General features: G+C 32.7%; 1 protein-coding gene across 1 annotated transcript; it reads right to left on the bottom strand.

The window, feature by feature from the left end:
- Window positions 1-1,244: 1,244 nt before the first annotated feature.
- On the bottom strand, window positions 1,245-23,730 carry LOC126881593 (tudor domain-containing 6-like). The gene is made up of 3 exons (XM_050645954.1): window positions 23,298-23,730; window positions 6,290-6,583; window positions 1,245-1,619 (listed from the first exon to the last, which is right to left on the bottom strand). The coding sequence occupies exons 1-3, from the start codon at window positions 23,598-23,600 to the stop codon at window positions 1,371-1,373; spliced, it is 846 nt and encodes a 281-aa protein (XP_050501911.1). The 5' UTR covers window positions 23,601-23,730; the 3' UTR covers window positions 1,245-1,370.
- Between the last annotated feature and the right edge of the window lie 216 nt (window positions 23,731-23,946).

Below are 23,946 nucleotides of genomic sequence, written 5' to 3'. Positions count from 1 at the left end.
TTTACCAAAAAAAAAGGACCAGCTTTATTTTGAGCGTAACTTGTTTACTTTTGATGCTTAAATTTTTTTTTAAATAAGCATTTTTTAAACACTTTAAAAAAGTTAAGATGAGTCTTCCCCAAAAAAGTTCTTCGTTTTTGGTTATGGCACGTTAAAATATTCGATGTGGAATTTGACGACTATGAACCTATTTTTCATTAGCTATAACTCTGCTTCTACTAGGTATAGTAACCTGATATATACACCATCTTTTTCACTTTTTTACGTGCTATATTTTTGATAAGAATTTTTTTTTCGACCAAATACTTATTTTTTGAGTTATTTGCGAAAAATCGTCTGAAAACTTGGTTATTTTGTAAAAAAATTAACATATTTATTCGCAAATAACTCAAAAACTATTAACTTGGTGAAAAAACTTTATATAACAAAAGCTGCTTAGAATTAGTCATTTTATCCACTTCCGGACCTATTTTGAACATATATTTTTCACCCCCAAAAGGGGGCGAAACACCCCTTTTGGCAAAAGCACACATCGGCACAATATCACTTTTTTTTCTTTGACTTGATAGCTATGTGTATGCCAAATTTCATGTGAATTCAAGCGGTTCTTTAAAATTTAGAGGTTTTGCAATATTTTACCTTTAAAAAACGTACTATATTATTTCTACAACTACTGTCATAAACATCTTAGTATTTCATTTTAAACACCTATTGACTTACACCGATTGGCTTCTGAGGCATCGAATTGGTCTAACTACTGTCCTATAGATCTTCGCCTTTGTTTCTGTCCGTAGATGTGTGTTGCGCCAGATAGTGTGTTTAAGACATCCTGCTATTCTGTTGGCTTTGTTTACTTGTTGGGCAACTTCCGCTTCTGTGTCTCTATAACTGTGCATTAGCACTCCCATAGCTGATACTTCTTTCTTGCTGGATTATTTTGCTGTCCACTTCCAGCTTACACTTTATTGGATCTTTAGAGATTACCATAGTTTTTGTTTTATTTGGTGATATTATCGTGTTGAACTTTCTTGCTGTTATATTAACTTCATATAAAAGTCTCTGAAGGTCATCTTCACTCTCTGCAATAAGTATGGCATCATCTGCATAGCATATCATAGAGATAATTTCTTCGCCCATTCTGTACCCTATACTCAGGTTTTTGACTTTATAAATAATTTCATCCATGATGAGTTTAAACAGCAGTATTTCATCCATGATGAGTTTTCATAAATAAATCAATAATAAAAATTAAAAAAATATTTATTCCATAATATGTAATGATATTCACTGTAAGAAAACTAAAAATTAAAATCCAAAAATCTTTATAGATATAGAGCTGTCTAGAAGCGGTATAGAACGTCTCCTTCAATCTATTCCACCGCACGCGTATAATATGGTTGAAATAATTTGGCAGCCATCATATATGTTTTTAATAACTCCGCAACATGCACTGATGAAGGCATCGTCCCATTTTCTAGAAGGTCAAAGGATGGACACAAATGCGGATACCTAACTTTGGGTATAAATTTTTCTATGTGTTTTTCTGTCATTTTCATATCTTTTTTTCTGGCTAGTTTTGCCATTTTTTTGATAATTAGGGTTTCTCCAATGTCGATTTGCTAAAAAATAAATCTTCTTTTATTAACAACCTAAAAAGTTATTGATAAAGCATTGTAGTCCTCGATTCCGCGTAGGTACCATAGAAAGATTTATTAATAACAAGCTGAAAATTTGTTCATAGCTTAACGGTGTCAAGTCGGACAAACTTTGATGTATGGGAACACTTGAACAGGGGAAGCTTTATCTGTATCTGTAGAGTACGGAGGGTGAGTCACGTACCACAGCACTTAGGCCACAATTGACCCATTTTGCATACTCCCAGGGAGTTGTTGTCCTTAGTTCATTATCCATCCTGCCATATTGCCAGGAAGGCGGACAAATCACCCGGGGATATCTCCCCTATGTCGGCAGGTGTAGGCCAAGGCTCGCCGAACGCATACTCTCGTATTGACGATACCTCCGGACATGCTCGACAGTTTTGTCATCTCGTTCATACCTCCTGCACAGAGGTGTGTCTACTAACTTCAGTGTGTGGAGTTGTTTTTTTAGTTGACAATGGCCAGTTAAAAACCGGGGAAGCTTTAATATTGTGGAACGTGATAAACGGGTCATCCTGACAAGTTTATGAGTGTGTTGTTTTTAAGTATATTCAATAGCCAACGTTATATAATATATGAAAAAATGTCTGTCTGACAAAAATGTTGGGGCATTTTAACAAGTCCGACACGTAGAAGATGTCAAATGAGGAGTTATGTTGGTGATAACTAGCAGTCTGACTTTTGCATGAGAGTTAAATGAAAGGGTAAAAAAATCAATTGGAAGTTCTGTCCGACAAAATTCATGGGATTTTTTGTACTCCGATGTTCGCATTCGATGCTTGTCTATATATTACAGATTTTGAACGTCGGACTACGAAAATGTCCCATGAATTTTGTCGGACATAACTTTCAATTGATTTTTTTTTATTTTATTAAACTCTTATGCAAAAATCAGACTGCTAGTTATCACCAACATAATTCCTGTCATTTGACATGTTTGATGACCAACATTTTCTTGGACAAACATTTTTCATATATTATTTAACATTGGCTATTGAATAAACTTAAAAACAACCTGCTAGCGTTGATTGATAAATATACTGATATACCGTACATATTTATCAATCAACGCTGCTAGTTTTCACAATCATAAACTTGTCAGGATGACACGTTTATCACGTTCCACAATTAAAGTTTCCCCTGTTCCACCCACTGTTCCCATACATCAAAGTCTGTCGAACTTGACACCGTTAAGCTATGAACAAATTTTCAGCTCGCTATTAATAAACTTTTTTGGAACGAGGGATCCAGAACTATTAAGATCTAATGAATTCCATCTTACAGATATTCTACTTTTGACTGTATTTGTATGTCTTTATTTTCAAATTACATTTTACTAAACATGTATGAATTGTGACCAAAATTATAGTGCAGTCAATTAGGGTATTTGGTACCGAATTCCGTCCTAGTATACCAATTTACTTGGTATTTTCACAGTAAGTAGGGAGTAGCTCAAGAAACAAAGTCTACTCGATGCCAAAATATGCTTTTAGTTTGGAAGTGGTTCTCACCCCTTCTAGAGGTAAAAATTTTTTGGTTCGTTAGATGACCTAATTGTAAACAAAAAATGTTCTAAAATTTTTTTTCACAAACTCAATACTTTTTTAGTTATTCATGATTGAAAATTTGCCCTTTTCATTGAGAAATGATACCTTTTAGAAGGTTTTTTCCAGGTGATTTAAAAAACTATAGGTTTGTTCCAACTCGATACAAAACCATTCTTGAACGGTTACGAGTATGCGCAGTAACGAAAAATGTGTTACTGCGCATAATTATTCGATATTGCTCATGCGCGTAACGATCAAGAACGGTTTTGTATCGAGTTGGAACAAACCTTATAAAAACTATATATTATTATGGAAAATGTGTGTGAAAAATTTTTGTAGTTTATAAAAAAACACGAGATTTGTTTTTTCATAAATCTTCTAGTTGTACCTAATAAAAAACAAGATAATATGGTAGATGAAAGCAGACTTTTTTGTGAATGCTCAAATCTGTGCATTCAACTTGAAGTAACAGAAAAATGATTGATTATACGAATGTAATGCTGACAACACTTTTTGTAGTGCTCGAAAAGATCTTTAAAATGAGCAGTATAATACTGCTCACTGCTATTTTAATAATTAAATGTCGAATGTATTTAAACTAAGCTAGATACGATGCAAACACGAAATGAATATGAATTATCACTCGTGACAAACATACATTTTAAGAAAAAATGACCAGTAAATTTAACCCTGCATCCACTAGACTTTAAATACATTGTTTCCTTCTAATCACCTTTTATATTAATGTTACTTTTTCTACGCTAAACAATTAGACTTATTTAAAATGTATGGTTTTTGAAAAAAAAAATAAGATCAAATTATAGAGCGCATTTTTAAAATTTCTTAAAAATCTTACTTTTTCTCCATATAACTAAAAAATTATTATAAGAGATACAAAAAAAATGATTCAGTGCAAAAATACAGGGGCCAAAAACCTAGGCCAAAAAAAGTTTTATTGTTTGTTGTAGAAAACAAAACGATAAGATATCAGTTAAAAGGGGGTTGCAAGTTAGCATGTTTATTTAGATATATTTAATGTCATCATCTCCTTGAAACAGGACCTCGTTACCTCCGTTGTAAGGTTGGGAATCTTACTAAATTATGTGTGTTTTTTGTGTTGAAAATTGTATCAAACTATTTTACGGCTGTAGGATACCAGATGTATTGGTTGATTTTTTATGTGCTTCTTTCTGTGATATAGCTGCTTTTGTCTGGTTCTTCTTAATGCAATTTATAGAGTTTATTGGTATTTTTCAAGAGGGTTTAAATTTTATAAAATATTTTAAACTATGGACATTACAAACACTGACTTTGACGAACACACTTTTTAAAAAAATTATTAGCCGGCAAGTTTTTAATCATTTGAACAAATTTACTTTTTTTCTGGTTCATTACATTAAACGCCGCACCCTTCCAAACGATCCACTTCGCAGCGTAGTCGCCGGCGCGCGGCGCTAGAAAATCGCCTGTTTCAGCCACTCTGTAGATCCACAGAGTGGCCCGTCTGGTTTCGCCTTAATGAAAAAGTGGTTCAACTCTCCCGGACTTTCCCTATGAAGCAGGATAGTCTAGGCCCCAGAGGGGTCACTGTGTCCTTTTCAATTCTGATGGACAAACTCAACGGTTTCTTATGGATTTTTGACTGCTGATTACGAATTTCGAGGGTGGATTTCGATCCGAGTGGCCAAAAAGTTGTTATAAACAATTTAATTGTTTATAAGGCTGTGGCTCATAAACTAAAAGAGATAAAAAAATGTTTCAAATAAAATTTGTTCCTTAATAAAAAACGAAGACAAAAACGTTTACTAAACTTAAATCCAACAATAGAACTCCAGATATTGTAAAATTAGTGCACAATGCAAATTGCAAAATAAGTATTTTTCGAGGCTTTATCGATCGTAACTCGGCTTCTACGCATGCAAATGAGCCTTAGAAGATCTCATTTTAAAGCTTAATTAATAGACTTCCAGACAAAGTTTGTTGAATTACTTTATCTTCATTTGTTGTAAAGGTATACTCGTTTGAAGTTATAATTTTCTTAAAAAAATGTATTTACATAATTTGTTTATAAGGGTTTCAAGCAAATTTGAGCTATAAACATTTATACTTTAATTAAAAATAATGATAGAACTCAAAAGGAACATTTTGAGCTTACGAAAATGTTCGTAAGTTTATTTTTGGCCAAGATATCGATATTTTAATAGCGCGCTATGAGGCGCAAGGTATAACTTCAAACGAGTATAACTTTAAAACAAATGAAGATAAAATAATTTGACAAACTTGGTTTGTAAGTCTATTAATTAAGTTTTAAAATGAAACTTTGAAAAATTCATTTTCATGCGTATAAGCCGAGTTACGATTGATAAAGCATCGGAAAATACTTACTTGACTGTGAGACTATCTTGCACCTCATAGCGCACCATTAAAATATCCATATCTTGGCCAAAAATAAACTTACGAACATTTTCATAAGCTCAAATTGTTCCTTTTGAGTTTTTCTATCATTATTGTTAATTAAAGTATACATGTTTATAGCTCAAATTTGCTTGAAACCCTTATAAACAAATTAATGTACAATTTTTTTTAAGAAAATTATAATTTCAAACGGGTATGACTTTAAAACAAATGAAGATAAGGTAACTCAACTTTGTTTGGAAGCCTAATAATTAAGCTTTAAAATGAGACCTTCCAAGGCTCATTTGAATGCGTAGAAGCCGAGTTACGATCGATAAAGCTTCAAAAAATACTTATTTTGAAATTTGCATTGTGCACTAATTTTACAATATCTTGAGTTCTAATTGTTGGAGTTAAGTTAAGTAAACGTTTTTTTCTTCGATTTTATTTGAAACATTTTTTTTATTTTTTTTAGTTTATGAGCCAGATTCTTATAAACAATTAAATTGTTTATAACAATTTTTTGACCACTCGGATCGAAATCCACCCTCGAGATTCGTAATCAGCAGCCAAAAATCCATAAGACACCGTTGAGTTTGTCTATCAGAATTGAAAAGGGGATGACCTCTATTTGGCGCCTAGACTAGGAGAACTAAATAAATTATATATGCAAAATGCTTAAAATCATACCTCAGGAAAGTGAGCTGTATCCACAATTCTAATATACACTATTTTATATTCGTCATCAATTGCGCACAACTGACACATTAATATTTTGCCTTGGGTTAACTCCTTCAACTTTTCTGTAGCTTGGGTGGTCCAAGTATCTGAATCATAAGGTTCAACTCCATATAAACAAGCTCTTATGGCACATCTAGGCATATGGTACATCTTCTCGTACAATCTATATATGTTATCTGGAGAAACTGTGCTAGTATAACCAAAGTCCAATAAAAATACAATGATCCTATCATCTGGTCTCACCTATAAAAATTCGCAAAGAAATTAGAAACTTTGAAATTTGAAACCTTTCAAAGCTCCAGGTTACGATCTTATAGTGGGAGAACTTCTAAAACAGTTGCCTAGAAAAGCTGTCATTCTACTAACAATAATTTACAACTCAATGTTACGATTATGTTATTACCCTATATAATGGAAATTTGCCCAAATTATTATGATTGCTAAACCACCTACTGAATTCAAGATCTTGTTGAAGTTGATGGACTTATACCACAGCATCAATTTGGTTTCCATCAGCATCACTCCACCATTCAGCAATGCCATTGAATCACAAACTAAATAAAAAGCTGCTTAGAAGAGAAAGCTGCTTCTGCTTTTCTTGACGTAAAGCAGGCGTTTGACAAGGTTTGGCACGATGGTCTCGTAGATAAATTAAAACACACATGCCTCACCAAACACCAAATCTATCTCATTCTTAAATCCTACAACAACAAACAATATTGTCAAGTTAAAGTTAACGCCTCAACATCAATCCTCCATACTATCTATTCTGTAGTCCCCAAGGTAGTGTCTTTGGCCCATTCCTACACCTCCTCTGTACAGCAAACATACCTACCAATAATGATATCCTAATGGCTACTTTTGCTGATGATACAGCAATTCTTACTTCAGACACAGACACTTGAACTATGGAAAATTAAAGTTAACACCGAAAAATCGACAGCAGTTACTTTCAAAACAAGAAGACAAATATGCCCCCAGGTACACATCAATAATATTTCAATTCCACAAAAATCTGAAGTGAAATATTCAGGACTGCATCTATATAGATCACAAGCTTACTTGGAAAACCCATATTAAAGCCAAACAGACACAACTAATCACAAAAGTTAGACAAATGTACTAGTTACTTGTAAATAAGTCACAATTCTCACTTGAGAATAAAATACTGATTTACAAGATAATCCTCAAACCTATTTCTTCTTCTTCTTCTTCGTCTACGGCACTACAGCCCAAATTGAGCCTTGGTCTCCTTTATTTTTTGCCTCCACCCTGTTTGTCTGTGGCTGCTCTTCTCCACACACGGACTCCTAAAAGGGCTTGTGCGTCGCTGTTTACTGTGTCTTCGCAGTGCTTTCTTGGCTTTCCAACTGGTCTCTTTCCCTGCATTCTAGCATTCAGTGCTCTTTTTGGTAGCCTATCCTCTCCCATTCTTATCACATGTCTGACCCATTGCAATCTTTGTATTCTAATGAAGTCTAACAGGGGTGTTTCCTTATAAAGTTGGAAAAGCTCGTTGTTGTATCGACTTCTGAAGATTCCCTTTTTAAACTGGGAGATATTAACAGAAGTTCAACCACGATTTTCTAAGTCCTGCCCTTTGCAATACTGGAAGGTTAGAGAAGGTACTTACAATTTGTGGAAAAATCCACGGGTTTCCTGTGACATTTTCCTGTGAAAATTAGATTTTCCATGAAAAAAAAATTGGGAGTTGCGATGAATTTTTAAGTCCTGCCATATCTATAGAATAACAGGATACTATCTATTTTATGAAGAAAATTTTTTGGGCAGGACGGTTGCAAAAGGACTAAGGGAGTATACAGACAGATATACAAACATGTAATGAAAATAATGAAATTTTCATAATTTTCTAAGTCCTGTCAACTTAATAAATTAATCATATTTATTTCAAAATGACAAAAAAAAATGTTGGCATGACGTCACCTAATGTTTAACTTCACTTGTTTCTTGGAAAATTCTGTATAAAATTTTCACTCTGGTTCCGTGATTTTCCGTCATAAAATAAATTTTGTTATAAAATAAATAATTTCAGTACACATTATTCAAAATGGCAGGATGTTTAGTTATACCTTTTTTACTATACAGCGTGTCTACTTAAGTTGGAAACATATGGGAAACTTTTTTGTTATTCATTTTACGAAAAAAAGTTATTCTTTATAAAAAGTTCTGCATGCTCTAAAACCTAAGATTCAATCATCAGATATCAAATTTTGTCAATATTATACGAAGTATGTCAAAAAATATGAACTTCGTTCAAGAGTAAAGTACCTTTATTTCTCTCAATATCGAAAATTCTTATTATGAAAAGTTGTTTGGAAATAAAAAATAAGATCAAATATGGAATTACATGCTTCTAAGTGGAAAAAATATTTTCCAAATTTTTCTCAAATTTATTGATACTAACTTCGTTTTTATTTATTACACATACGATAACTCTTTTATTATTACTTTTACGAAAAAAGGTATTCTTTATAAAAAGCTCTGTATGTCCTGAGACCGAAGATACAACCATCAGATATCACATTTTATTAATTTTATACGAGGTATGTCAAAAAATATGAATTTCACTCAAGAGTAAAGTACAGTGGAACCCCGATAAGTCGGCCCCCGATAAACCGGAAGTCCGGCTAACCCGGACCGATTTTCATCAGATAAACATTTTGATTTTCAATATTTTGTATTTTTCAATTTAATTGTGGCTTATTTCCAATCAAAATAGTTAATTATCAGACAAAACTTTCAACAATAAAAATGTATGTAATATAATATTTGAGAGATAATGTGTACTTATGTGTGTAATTTGAACTATACGATATTAAAAATTACTCATAGCACACGCCGCAGAAACAACAGCCACCTGTCTGTAGTATCTATTCCTTTTTATTTCAAACTGTCAGCATTGTTTAGGAAAGACTATTTAAAAAATTCTTTTATAAACAATGGTCTTTAGTATTGTGTGTCTTGTATCGTTCGCTTCCATTTGCTTATGTTTGAGTTTGGTGTTTTTTTTTTTTTAGTAATTTTAATGAGTAGGTACTGTGCATATTTATAAATATATTTCATGTTATTTCAATTCTAACGGAGTTTATCTGTAAGTATACCGTATTTTATTAATTTTTACCATATTCTCCGGCTATCTCGGATTTTCGATAACCCGGATCGGTCGCGGTCCCGATTAATCCGAGTTATCGAGGTTCCACTGTACCTTTATTTTTCACAATATTGAAAACGGTTATTAAAAAAGTTGTTTAGAATTAAAAACTATGTTTCAATATGCAATTACATCCTTCTAATTGAAATATGGTGAAATATAAAGGTACTATAATCTTGAGCGAATTTCATATTTTTTGACACACCTCGTATAAAATTAATAAAAGTTTATATATCATGGTTGTGTCTTAGATTTTAGACCATGCAAAGCTTTTTATGAAGAATAACTTTTTTTCGTAAAATGAATAATAAACGAGTTATCATATTTGTAATAATTAAAAATGATGTTGGGTATCCATAAATTTGAGAAATTTTTTTTTCAATTAGATGCATGTAATTGCATATTTGATCTTAGTTTTTAATTTCAAACAACTGTTTATCATAAGAATTTTCGATATTGAGAGAAATAAAGGTACTTTACCCTTGACCGAAATTCATATTTTTTGACATACCTCGTATAATATTGAGAAAATTTGATATCTGATGATTGAATCTTAGGTTTTGGGGCATGCAGAACTTTTTATAAAGAATAACTTTTTTTCGTAAAATTAATAATAAAAAAGTTTCCCATGTTTCCAACTTAAGTAGACACGCTGTATATAATTAAAAAAATTGTAAGAAAATTCGTGGAAAATTACGATTTTCTAAGTCATGCCATTTCGCACATATCTCAAGAAGGTTAATTTAAATCTATTTTCAAAGAGGCAGGATGGTTGTATATTTCGTATAAAAAAATTAAATTGTGTGTCTGTAAAATTATTTCAGGGTGTTATACAAACATATTCATATCACCACAATTTTCTGAGTCATACCATGTCGAGTATGCTTAAAAAACACTAATCTAATAAGTACATACAAAATAATTACAATAATACAAAAAATTAATTTGTATATCATTAAAACAATCGTATCCTATTAAATATTATTTTCCTGAATAATGTCTCGGAATTTTTACACACTTTTCAAATCTAATAGCAAACTGTAACATCTTTATTTTAAGTGATTAGATCATATTTTTCTGTTCAAAAATGCTTCCGTGGAAAGCTAGAGCTCTTTAAAGATGGCGTCTTGTAATTAATCATCGTCGTAATTCAACCCGGATCTATCCAATGCTGGATATAGGTCTCCCTCAGTCTTCTCCATGCATTTCTGTCCTATGCTGTCAGCATCAAGTTTCTGCCGATCCGTTTGATGTCATCAGACCATCTGGTTGGCGGACGACCTCTACTTCGATATGCTTCGTCTAGAAGAAGCATATCGAAGTCTTGTAATTAGTTTCTTTAAAACAGCTGCAGAACGCTTTTATTTGGAAAAACGAAAACTGGTACACTTATTTATCTTCCAGAGGTCAATTGTCAAATGTCAATTATCAATTGTCAATTTTTAGTACCGGTCATAGGGGTCCGTTTGGGGTACGGAAACGGATATTTTATCGAATAACTTTTCTGTCTAACTTTTAAGCATTTCTGACACTGGATTATTAAATTCTGGGATAGTTTTGTACTAAAAGGTACTTTTGCTTTAACTCAGAAGAATATGCAGTGTTCTAAAAAAATCGATTTGAAAAATTTTTCGTTTTTTGGTTTTTTGAGTTTAAAAGAATTTTGACAAATTCTATTTAGGAAAACGAAAACTGCTACGTTTATTTCTCTTCCAGAGATGAATCGATTTTATCAATTGTGAATTCCTAGTACTGGTCATAGGCATCCGTCTTGGGTAGATCAACGGATATTTTATCTCATAACTTATTGGTCTTTAAATTTTTAGACATTTTTGAGAGTATAGTATTAAATTATGAGGTATTCTAGTACTAAAAGTTACTCTTGCTTTAAGTCGGTAAATACACCGTTTTTTTAAATTTTTTTAAATTTTTTTTCAAATTCAACAAACGAAAAATTTTAAAATGGATTTTTCCAGAAAACCGTGCATCCTACTGACTTAAAGCAGGAGTACCTTTTAGTACTAGAATACCTCACAATTTAATAGTCTAGTGTCAAAAATACCTAAAAGGGAAAGACAAAAAGATTCCTATGACCGGTACTAGATATTCGCAATTGATGGAATCGATTTATCTGTAGAAGAAAAAAAGGCGGACCAGTTTTTGTCTTTCGAATTGGAAGCGTTCTGGAGATATAAAAAACGACAACGCGCCATCTGTAAAGAGCTTTAGCTCCCTTAGGCAGGCCGCACATCAAAGAAACATGAAACGTAAATCACGTTTCATGGAAATAAAACACTGCTAAACAAATAGACGTCGGGCCATTTATGCGACTCTCCGAAAATAAAAAATTTTTATGACCTCCGAATCACCTAGTGCCCAGAGTTGCTGCTAAGGCACGTCATCTGGAGTTTCGTGGGATATCGGCAACAAATTAAAGACAACAGATTATTCGAAGGTTTTTGGGATGGCCGAACACGAATATGACATTACAACCGACCCTCGGAGCACCTGGTGCCCAGGGTGACTGATCTCGAATTTAGAGAGTTTTTGGAGGTCGATTCTGATGGCGTATTCATGTTCAGCAACCACAAAACTCCTCGAGTAATCTACTTGCATCACTTAAGTGTCTGAAAGCCTCGAAATTTAAGAATATGGCGTGTATATTAGTCACCCCGAGCGCTAGGTAAAGATCTGTTCTAATGTGACATTCTTGTTCAGAAACCCCAAAAACCACCTGAGTAATCTGTCTGTATTAATTTACTGCCGAAATTAATATATAAATATGGTATAGAAAATGCTTAACAAATAAAAAGGTACCATAAAATATCATTTTATTATAATATTAAAATACAGGGTGTCCCATTTAAGAAAACTCAGAAAATACTCATTCCGAGTTTCAACCAACCCCGTATACTAACATTAAACATTTTGGTATACTATTAATAACTGACAATAGTAGACTATATTAAAAATCGTTTAAGCATAAATTAATAGAAGTTTGGATATCAAATCACTAACAATATGTATAGGGTGTGAATGTTCCTACAAAATTAACAAAAAAACGTAATTATATTTTAAACTACCTCGTATAATATTTCAAAACACTTTATTTTATTAAAGAGAACATCGAATAGAATCCAAAAATGTAAAAATATACAGGGTATTCCATTTAAAAAAACATAAATTTGTGTCACCCTGTGAAAACGGGTAGCCCTGTATATTAGAAAATACTATTAAATCATAGTCCTATCTGTGGCTCATGTTTTACCTAAATAACTTTTTTCGTATATCTTACGACAAACGAGTAATTGGACTTTGTCACACTAATGCCCCACCCTATATACAAAATAACCATAAAACTATCCTGCCTCTTTGTAAAAATAGACTTATATTAAGATTCTTGAAACATGTGCAAAATGGCATGACTCAGAAAATCGTTGACTTTTCATGAATTTTCTTACAAATCTAGGACTCCTGCCGTCTTACAAGAACCGTTTAACCTTCCTGCCGAGTACCGAAAAGGTATTGATTGTATTTGAGTATTATAACTTTTTAAAGGCAGGACTAAGAAAATCAGGAATCAGGGTGAAAATTTTCCGCAGAATTTTCCAAGGGACAAGTATACTTAAACATTAGGAGACGTTATGCCAATATTTTTTGGATCATTTTGAAATAAATATGTTTAGTTTATTTAGTTGGCAGGACCTAGAAAATCATGAAAATTTCATTATTTTCCTTACATGTTTGTATACATATATACTCCGTTACCCCGTTTGCAACCCTCCTGCCCAAAAAATTTTCTTCATAAAATCGATAGTATCCTGTCTATCTACGGATATGGCAGGACTTGGAAATTCATCGCAAAACCCTATTTTTATTTTTTGGAAAAATCTAATTTTTACAGGAAAATGTCACAGGAAATTTGTGGATGTTTCCACAGATTGTAAGTACATCGTCTACCCTTCCAGTATTGCAAAAGGCAGGACTTAGAAAATCGTGGCTGAACTTCTGTATAATTAAGTATTTTCTATGGGAAATAAGCCACAATTTTACTAAAAAATGAATTTATTAACGTTTCGAAGCCCAAATCGGGTTTCGTTGTCAAAATACAAAATACTATTAAAATAAACAAAAATGTTGTTGCTAAGTAAAAAAATTCTTCTAATAATTTATTTAATCTAAGTATTTGCTTACGATGTCGGGATAGTATCACGAGGTTTTTTCCTGGTTTTCCCTCGTGATTTACTATGGAATCTCTAACGCGAGAATTTTACTGTCGTCGCTGCATTTGGTTATCTTTTTAAAGACAGATCACATGCTATGATTTTTTTGCGACGGATATTCTTGAGTTGGGATTGATTTCATGTAATCGAATGAACTATCTTTTAGTAAAGTCGACCCAGGAACGCAACTCATAAATATTGGCGATATCACTTTAAAGTCTTCTACTTTAAAATGTATAATATACGTCTGAATTGCCAATATAAATGAGTCAGATTAAATAAATTATTAGAAGAATTTTTTTACTTAGCAACAACATTTTTGTTTATTTTAATAGTATTTTGACAACGAAACCCGATTTGGGCTTCGAAACGTTAATAAATTCATTTTTTAGTAAAATTGTGGCTTATTTCCCATAGAAAATACTTAATTATAAAAATGCCACAAGGAAATAGCTTCTGTATAATATCTCCCGGTCTATTTCCCTCACAGGTCCTAGTATTCTCCTCAGTACTTCCCTTTCGAATGTGTCAGGAATGTGTTCATTCAAACCTATTTGGTATTATGGAATTTAACTATGGGGTTGCAGTAAACCAGCCAACACTAAGATTCTACAAACTTCTCAGTTGAAATCCCTTCGAACAATAGCCAATGCTCCATGGTCTGTGTCCAACCATACAACCATTCATAAGAGAAGTCAATGACTTTCAGGCAAAGAGAGCCCAAGAAAGAAATTCCACAAATGATTGCCAAATCATAAGAGAATTATACCAACCACCACAACCTATTACACATCTAAACAGAACCTTGCCCCAAGACCTTGGAGATTAGGTGAAGACTTGGAGAACCGTTAATGGACGGTACCCACTACAAACAATATACCACTCATCATATTTGCTGAATATAGTATATCTCAAACCCTTTTTTCATGCCTCATTAATTTTGATGTGATATAAGGTTTGTTCCAACATGAACTTTTGGACGGTCCAGAAACCGTCACGAAACTACTTGTACCGTTTGTTGTGCGCATGTTCGTAACTGTATCGCCCAGTTATCGTCCCATGACGGTAATTTGGAAACTGATGTTAGAACGGTTATCTGACTGATAACTGATTTATCTATCATTATCATTATATTTGTATAGGTACGCTAATGGTGTGTTATTGACGTGTATTTATCGCTCTGACATCAAACTCAAATCTACCGAGACGTATCGAGTAATAATAAATACACAAAAGTGAATATTATTAAAAAGAAAGTAAGCAGCAGGCAGACATAATTTTGTGGACAAAAATTGGTATGTAAAAGTTCTTATTTAAAGGTTATTTTTATTGACAAACTCGTGCTGTGACCTTCCGAGGAGTTGAACCGAAAATACAAAAAATTATAAGAGAAAAAGGAAAAGAAGAACGAGCCAAAGGTAATAAAGTCATTATTAGATATAATAAACTCATAATAAATGATAAACTGTGGACCTGGAATAGATCTCAAGAAAAACTTGAGCTCAATAAAAATCTAATAAGCAATAAGGCCACAAAAAACTAACTAACTGCCGGACTGAAAATCACGGAACGGAACTGGCTATGAACAAGGACAATGGTAAATACATGCAGTAATACAAAAATAACCAAAACATCAAAGCAAAGAAGAAATGAAGGTAAATATTGGAAAATTGGAACATGGAATATTAAAAGTATAACTGGGAAAGAAATAGAACTGAAAGAATTTGAAACAACGGAATTAGACATATTGGCAATAACTGAGACTAAGAAAAAAGGTAAAGGTGAAATAAAATTAGAGAATGAACACACAATGATATATATATAGTGGAGTCCGAGAAGATCAAAGAGCAGCTGCAGTAGTAGGATGTATAATACATAAAAGTATGGAGAAACAAATAGGTGATTGGAAAGCATGGTCCGAAAGAATATTGAGTATCGAAATTAATAATAGAGAGAATAATCGCATAAAAACTGTAATAATAGTTTATGGCTAAAACGAAGACGACACAGCATAAAACAAAGATGAATTTTGGCATGAGTTGACACTGATAACAGAAAGCGCTAAAGGAAAGATATACATAATAGGCGACTTCAATAGTAGAGTTGGAACAAGAGATGAGTTATAGACAAGATGCATAGGACAGTATGGAGAGCAGACTAGAAATAATAATGTAGTAATAATAACTAACACATTATTTAATTTATTTTTTAATTTATTTATTTATACGGGCAAGCCCAATTCGGTAATACATTAATAAGATATTGATAATTACAGTGTTGAATATATAAGAATAAAATGAGAGAGTACAAAACATTTAAAAAGACATGACAAAGTAAAATAATTACAAAACATTAATTACTAACAAATAACAAGGTTATGACATTGCTAAATATTTAATTTGGTTAAATGGTTCTTAAAAACATCAACAGAGTTACCAAAAAGTAAAAGGTCACCTAGGGAGTTAGCAAGTCTTAGTGTTCTAGGAACAAAAGTAAAATATGAGTAATTATATCTATGAAAAGAAATATGAAAGGTTTGAATTTGTCTTGTTGATCGTGGTGGAACAAACAACAATATTTTAGCAAAGAGTTCAGGGCAGTAATATATGCCATTGATAATATTAAACAATACTGTAAGATCTTTACGCTTCCTACGGACATCCAGAGAAGAGATATTCAAAAATCGTTCCATATCTGTATAATTATAATTGATGTGTTTTTTGAACCCAATATATCTAAGAAAATTATGTTGAACACTATCAAGTTTGTTCTTGAGGTGTAAATAATGTGGGGACCAAACTGGAGAAGAGTAGTCAAGGTGCGTCCTGACTAAAGAACAATAGAGCATTTTAAGAGCGAACACGTTCGTGAAATCACGAGTTGTCTTTTTAACAAAGCCAAGCATTTTCATGGATCTTTGAGTAAGCACAAGTTAAGTTAAGGTAAGTTGATTTAAGCACAAAGATATCCATATGTACACAAGAGAAGTAAAGAGCCGTAACGAAAACTCCATAATTGACTATGTACTAGTTGAAAGCAATGACAGAAAAAAAGTTATGAATACTAAAGTACATAGAGGCCCAGAAATAGGTAGTGATCACTACATGGTTGTTGCAAAGATAAGAGAGAAAACAATAGACATAAAATATAATCGACCAGATAATCAAAAAATGGTAACAGTGGAGACAATTAATACTTATAAACTCAGAAATAAGGAAACAGCAAGAGAATATGAGAAGAAAGTGAACGAAAAACTCAATAATACAATAGAAACGAACGAAGAGAATATAAACCAAGCGTGGAATTGGTTTAAACACCTATTACTAGACTCAGCTAAAGAAGTATGCGGAATAAGTAAAACAAATCCCACGAAAAAACAGACAGCTTGGTGGACAGAACAAATAAAAACACAAGTAAAAGCTCAGAAAAAAGCATGAAAACAATATCTGCAAAACAAAACAAACGAATACTACAACATTTACAAAAATGAAAGAAGAAAAGTAAAGCTACTAGTAACTGCAGCTAAAAAGGAAACATGGACAAAATTTGGTGATAAAATGGAACAAGACAGTAAAAGTAATCAAAAGCTCTTCTATAGAACACTAAAAACATTAAGAACAGAGAACAAACAAAAAGTCCACAATATTAAGAATAAAAATGGAAATTTATTAGCAGAACCAACTCAAATAATGAATAGATGGCAAGAACACTTTGAAGAGCTATTGAACCATGACAACCATACAGAAACCAATACTGAACCAGAAGAAACGCCAGAAGAAAATGTAGAAGAACCAAAACACTAGAAGAACTACAAGAAGCCATAAAACAGCTAAAATATGGAAAAGCTCTGGGAATTGACAAAGTAACGGTGGAAATAATAAAAAGCATGGGACAACAAGGTACTGAAATACTACTAGAAATAATGAATAAAGTATGGAAAGATGAAATATTACCAGAGGACTGGAAAGCCGCATTGATAGTTCCCACACATAAGAAAGGTGACAAAAGAGAATGTAATAACTACAGAGGAATGACATTGCTATGTGTATCAATGAAAATATTAGAGAAAATCATAGATAAACGAATAAGAATAATCGCAGAAGATACACTAGACGAGTCACAAAGTGGTTTCAGAAGCGGAAGGAGCATACAAGATCATATATTCATGCTAAATCAAATAAGCGAAAAAGCGCTTCAAGAGAAAAAGAACATATACTTAGCCTTCTTAGACCTAGAAAAGGCCTTCGACAAAGTACCCAGACAGAGAGTATGGAAAGTGCTAAGAGAGAAAGGTGTAGGACATAAAATGATATGAATCATCCAGAAAATATATAATGAGAATGTGAACTCGGTGATTAGTAACAACAATAGATCAAACACTTTTACAGTAACAGGAGGACTAAGACAAAGCGGAGCTCTTAGCCCAACGCTGTTTATATTGTTTATGGACCAAATAATTAAAAGATGCACAATAGAAAGCAGAAAATTAAATGTTGGACACAGATATCTACGTAGAGTAGAAATATCAGAAGGAGTGTTTGCAGACGACTTGGTGTTAATTGCAAGAAGTGAAAAATATCTACAACACAACATTGAAATATGGAACAGAGTATTCATTGAAAATGGAATGGTAATAAACAAAAGCAAGACCAAAGTACTACAGATCGGTGAAGAGAGACAGGAGCTAAGAATAGAAATTGAAGGAACACAAATTGAACAAGTGAAAACTTTCTCTTATTTATCTAGGTGTAATAATTGACCAGGCAGGCACTCAAGATGCTGAAGTAAACAATAGAATAGACAAAACAATAAAGCTGTACCATGCAATGAATAAAAAATTTATCAGTAGAAAAGAAATTTCAAGAGAAACAAAAATAAAAGTGTTCAAATCAATTTATAGACCAGTACTAACCTTCGGCAGGGAATCTTGGGTCTTAACAAACCGACAAAAAAGCAAGATCCAAGCCATGGAAATGAAGTTCCTGAGAAGAGTAAAAGGCATCACTAAATTGGACCGACTAAGGAATGTAGACTTAAGAAGCGAGTTAAAAATACCATCCACATTGGAGTATATAGAGCAAAGACAATTATGTTGGTGGGGGCATCTACAACGAATGAAAGAAACTAGACCAGTTCGAAGAGTATGGGAAGCAAAAATATCAAAAAATAGGAAGAGAGGAAGACCCAGACAAACATGGGATAAAGCAATAGGAGCCATTCTGCAAAAGAAAAGATCAAACTGGATAGATGCCAAAGCGATAGCACAAGACAGAAAAGAGTAGAAACAATTTGTATATAGATAACTGATACTTTTATAGAATTAATGAAATTAATTTTAGAAATGTAGAATTAGATGTAAAAGTGTAATTTGTATATTTGTAAGTACCTATGTAAAACTAGATATGTTAATTTGGTAGATTAATGCTGCAACCCTACACCATTGTATGGTAGAAGGGACATGATTATATATATATATCATTATATTTGTCACTTTTGTTGGTGACAGATTGTGTGCTTTTAGTCAATCAAAGGCTCAAAAAATTTAAAGAATTAAGTCCTAGTGCGCAATTCAGTCCAACCAGCACATTATGCATTTGCCTGATTACTGAAATGATCATCACGAAACCGTCACCGAAAGATCACAATTCTTGTTGGAACAGTGGGAAGGACGATCTGATGACGATCATATTTTTGTTGGAATGGATTGTTTACTGCGCAGGAGCATTACTGTTTCGTGACGGTTCTCGGTTGTGTTGGAACAAACCTATAGGATTTTAAGAATGTCGCAAATCATTACATGACATTTTAGTTACATCTGACAGTTGTCAGAATATTTATATTTATATAAACATCAATATTTATCCAAATATTTGCCAGAATATTAATAGTCCTGTCGCCAGGGGGGGTACAACGGCCTCGTTAATTCAGATGGACTTACCCAAGTTTTTTTTATGTATTTTGACCCGTAGAACACGAATTTTTTGGGTAACAGTTGATCCGGATGTCGATAAGATTGTTATAGACCAAGAACTTGAGGAATCAAATAACAGCGATTTTTGGCAAAACAAAACAATATTTTGTATTTTTTGGGTCATTTTAAGCAAAAAATATTTCTACAAGTTTTTTAGTAGGATGCACAGTTTTCGAGATAAACGCGGTTGAACTTTCAAAAAATCGAAAAACTGCAATTTTTAAACCCGAATAACTTTTGATTAAAAAATAAAATAGCAATTCTGCTTAGCGCCTTTGAAAGTTCAAGTCAAATTATGTCGGTTTTGATTATTTGCATTGCTAAAAATTTATTGTGTTATTGTTAAACAAAGCTACAAACAACTAGTGCGTGAGTGATGTTTCTATGATTTCTCATTTAAAATCGAACGAGTAGGTAGAATAGGTACTAGTGCAATCAAGACTATTTCTACGTTACATGCGGTAAAACGCATGTAAAAGCACGGGAAACCCTACGTGTTTATAGCTTTGTTAAACAATAAAAAAATAAATTTTTACCAATGCAAATAATCAAAACCGATATAATTTGACTTAAACTTTCAAATGCGGTAAGCAGACTTGCTATTTTATTTTTTAATCAAAAGTTATTCGGGTTCAGAAATTGCAATTTTTCGATTTTTTTAAAGTTCAACCGCGTTTATCTCGAAAACTGTGCATCCTACGAAAAAACTTGTAGAAATATTTTTTACTTAAAATGGCCCAAAAAATACAAAATATTGTTTTGTTTTGCCAAAAATCGCTGTTATTTGATTCCTCAAGTTCTTGGTCTATAACAATCTTATCGACATCCGGATCAACTGTTACCCAAAAAATTCGTGTTCTACGGGTCAAAATACATAAAAAAAACTTGAGTAAGTCCATCTGAATTAACGAGGCCGTTGTACCCCCCCTGGCGACAGGACTATAATATTTAAAATAGTTTAATGTAAAGTTAAATAAATATACAGTGGAACCCCGATAAGTCGGCCCCCGTAACCCGGAAGTCCGGCTAACCCGGACCGATTTTTATCAGACAAACATTACAACAATAAAAATGTATGTCCTTTATGCTGGATTTTCCAATTTCTTTTCAACATCTTAAAATATTTTCTTTTATCTTTCCTTATAAACATATTGTTCGAATACTATAATATCTTATATTTTTCAGGCTAATTTTATTTATCATAATAAACTTTCTTCGTAAAAATTTGTCGCTTTAGCGTTTAGCGAATTCCTATGTAGTTCATTTGTTTCAATTTTCAATGTCAAACACATTATACAATGAGAGATAATGCGTATTTGTGTAATTTGATACATAATATACCTTAGTAAAAATGACTCATGGCATGACAGACAACGCTTATTGTCATGTTATCGAAACCAACAGGCATCTGTAGTATCCTTTATTTACTTGAAACTGTCTTAGCATTGTTTAGAAAAGACTATTAAAAAATTATTTTTCAAACAATGGTCTTAGTCTTCACTCTTATTAAATAACATAAGTTCGTTCTCGTTGCGAGACGGTATTGTGTGTAGTAAAGTCGCATTGTTCGTTCCATTCTGTAATCGTTCGTAAATATATTCAGATTTTGTGTTTGCGTGATTTTTTGTCTACGTAATGGCAATAAAACTTAAAATGTTGTTTTTGTTTCAAAATGATAACAAAAGACAGTTTGGACAATCGGTGCAAAGCTAAGAAAGCTAAAAATGAGACTCTCGACGACGCTTTGTATGTGTGGAACGCGAACGTGGTTTACAAGTGTCTGTGTGCCAATTATAACGGAGTTTATCTGTAAGCATACCATATTTTAATAATCTTTACCATTTTCTCCGGCTAACCCGAATTTTCGATAATCCGGATCGGCCGCGGTCCCGATTAATCCGGATCGGCCGCGGTCCCGATTAATCCGAGTTAACGGGGTTCCACTGTAATATCAAATTTCACTATACAGTGCCCGAATATACCAATGACAGAAATATTATTTACATTGTTGACAAATTTCTAACCTAGAAATTACAATTGTCATGATCGATTATTTTTGTGTCAAATTATCTTTAATCTCCCCATTGATTGGTTATCTATAATTTAGAGTATACGCTGTGAGCTCGTAGGTAGAGGGGATAATGAAAAATTCGCGAACGCCAGTAGTGACAAGTTTGTAAACCTTTACTGGAAATTTGCTTTTTGACGTTCTGCATTAAGAGTTGCATATTATAGCTTTTAAATGTCTCACGAAAGTTGTTGTATTAAAGAGTGCCGAAATACTGGTTACAATAGTAACTGTGTATTCTGCAACTTTCCTGTCGCTAAGCATAAGGTGATTTAACGACAAAAATGGATTGATGCAATTAGAAAAAAGTAAGTAAACACAATTTTAATTTTAAAACGGTAGAAAAATTTGAGCTAAAGGATCAGTTAGCATACTCTCGAATTTTGACGGTTTTAATTTTACAATCCAATCCTGAAACAAAATTTGAATGCGTGAAGATAACGACCAATCACAGCAAACGTAGGATGCCGTTAACTGTCATTCATAAGTTAATATTTAAGAAGTATTATACTATAATTATATTAAATTATTATACTTTTTTGTAGAATAAATTTTTTCTAATATTAGTTGTCAACATAAACGTCAAAACGATAAGCAAAATCTATGAATAATAAATTCTGTACTTACTGCTATTAATTATCGATTAAAATCCAATTACTTCTTTACGTTGTAAATATTACACGATAAGAATTAAATAATAAGTTTGAAACAACTATTATTTGCTTTTCTACTGTCCTCTTTAAAATTCCGGCCGAAATAGGAACACTAGTCAACCGTTAGATGGCGATAGCAGCCATACCAGCGAAACTCACAGGGTATAGGCAACACTTTTTTCTTTTCAGAAAATTTCCGGTAAAAGTTATACTAGTAATCCTGTAGGTAGGTGGCGATACCAGCGAAACTCGGAGCGGATAGGGCATTTCATTCACAGTCATTTGTTTCAAGCTTCTGTCAGGTGTCACATAATATTAATATATCTACGTCATACGTTATTGGATATATCAATGATACAAACCAAAGATGTATGCCGTAAATATATTAATATTATGATAATGTATATTGATATTGTGCTGTGATTTAAGCTAGGTTAAGTTAATGTATTGATGTGAATTAGGTTGGGAATAATTTATGTTGAGATCATGTTGTGATTTAAGCTAGGTTAAGGTAATTTATTGATGTACATTATAGTAGGGGTAATGTAGATTAGATGTGACATATGACAGAAGCTCGAAACAAATGACAATCGATGAAAAGCCCTATTGTAATCTCCAACCAATTATACACCTATAAGTAGAAATCCGTTTTAATATGCAAATACCCCCAAGGAATACATAATTTTCTAAGTTCAATGTATATTAATCACAGAGGTACGTTTTTTCCTGTCACTTCCAACTTTATTGCATTAGAGAGAATTCGATAATCTGTGAAGCATTGAAAAAAGGATTTGGGACGGACCATACTCCTGCACTACTGAGTAGATGGTACTTTAGCTGTATTAAATAAATAAAAAAATCTGGTCTCACCCTATTTGTAATCTCCACAATAAGAGCCCTATAAAACCCATTATTTGTGTAAACTGCACAGTAAGTGTTTCTTTTCATAGATTCTATTGGCATTCGATACTCTTCATATTTTTCATTGTAAAAACTGTTCATAAATGAAAAAAATAAATCTAACTCTTCCGTAAAATGCACTATCCAAAATTTGGAGGGATCATAAATATTTGCTACTCTAATGTTGTAAATGGAATCTAACTTCCAGTTAATACCATCATAAGAATGAGGTATATCATTTTCATATCCACTGTCTTCTGTTCTTTCTGTCATAGTAAAATTGTTAAATCCATTAATATAAAATTACTAATCCTTAAGTTTTTTGTTAAAGGATAATCTTTTGATATCATAGGTTACCATCATTTGAGGTTAGTTCACAGTAAAAAATTACATTCTTCATTAATTACTAACTTCATATCTTCATGTTCTTCTTCTTCTCTTCATTTGAATGGCCTTAGCTGTCAGGGCTATCCGGCCATGATCCATGAATATAGACTTGAACATAGCCACCTTTACTTAACAAGCCATGAAGAGAAAAAGGCAACATCGCAATTGATGACGTGCGTAGTCCGACTTTCGGACTACCGCTTTTGAAAACACAATTTTAAAGTAGAAATTC

The sequence above is a fragment of the Diabrotica virgifera genome, chromosome 3 (assembly GCF_917563875.1).
Source record: "Diabrotica virgifera virgifera chromosome 3, PGI_DIABVI_V3a".
Classification (NCBI taxonomy): domain Eukaryota; kingdom Metazoa; phylum Arthropoda; class Insecta; order Coleoptera; family Chrysomelidae; genus Diabrotica; species Diabrotica virgifera.
This window is presented reverse-complemented; position numbering and strand designations above follow the sequence as displayed.

What these genes read in the sequence shown, in the direction of transcription:
- LOC126881593 (XM_050645954.1), bottom strand. Translation starts at nt 23,600, where the DNA reads ATGACAGAAAGAACAGAAGACAGTGGATATGAAAATGATATACCTCAT. An exon ending in TTGTGGAGATTACAAATAGG is followed by an intron (nt 6,584 to 23,297) that starts GTGAGACCAGAT and finishes GAATTTTTATAG; the next exon opens with GTGAGACCAGATGATAGGAT. An exon ending in ATACAGCTCACTTTCCTGAG is followed by an intron (nt 1,620 to 6,289) that starts GTATGATTTTAA and finishes TTTATTTTTTAG; the next exon opens with CAAATCGACATTGGAGAAAC.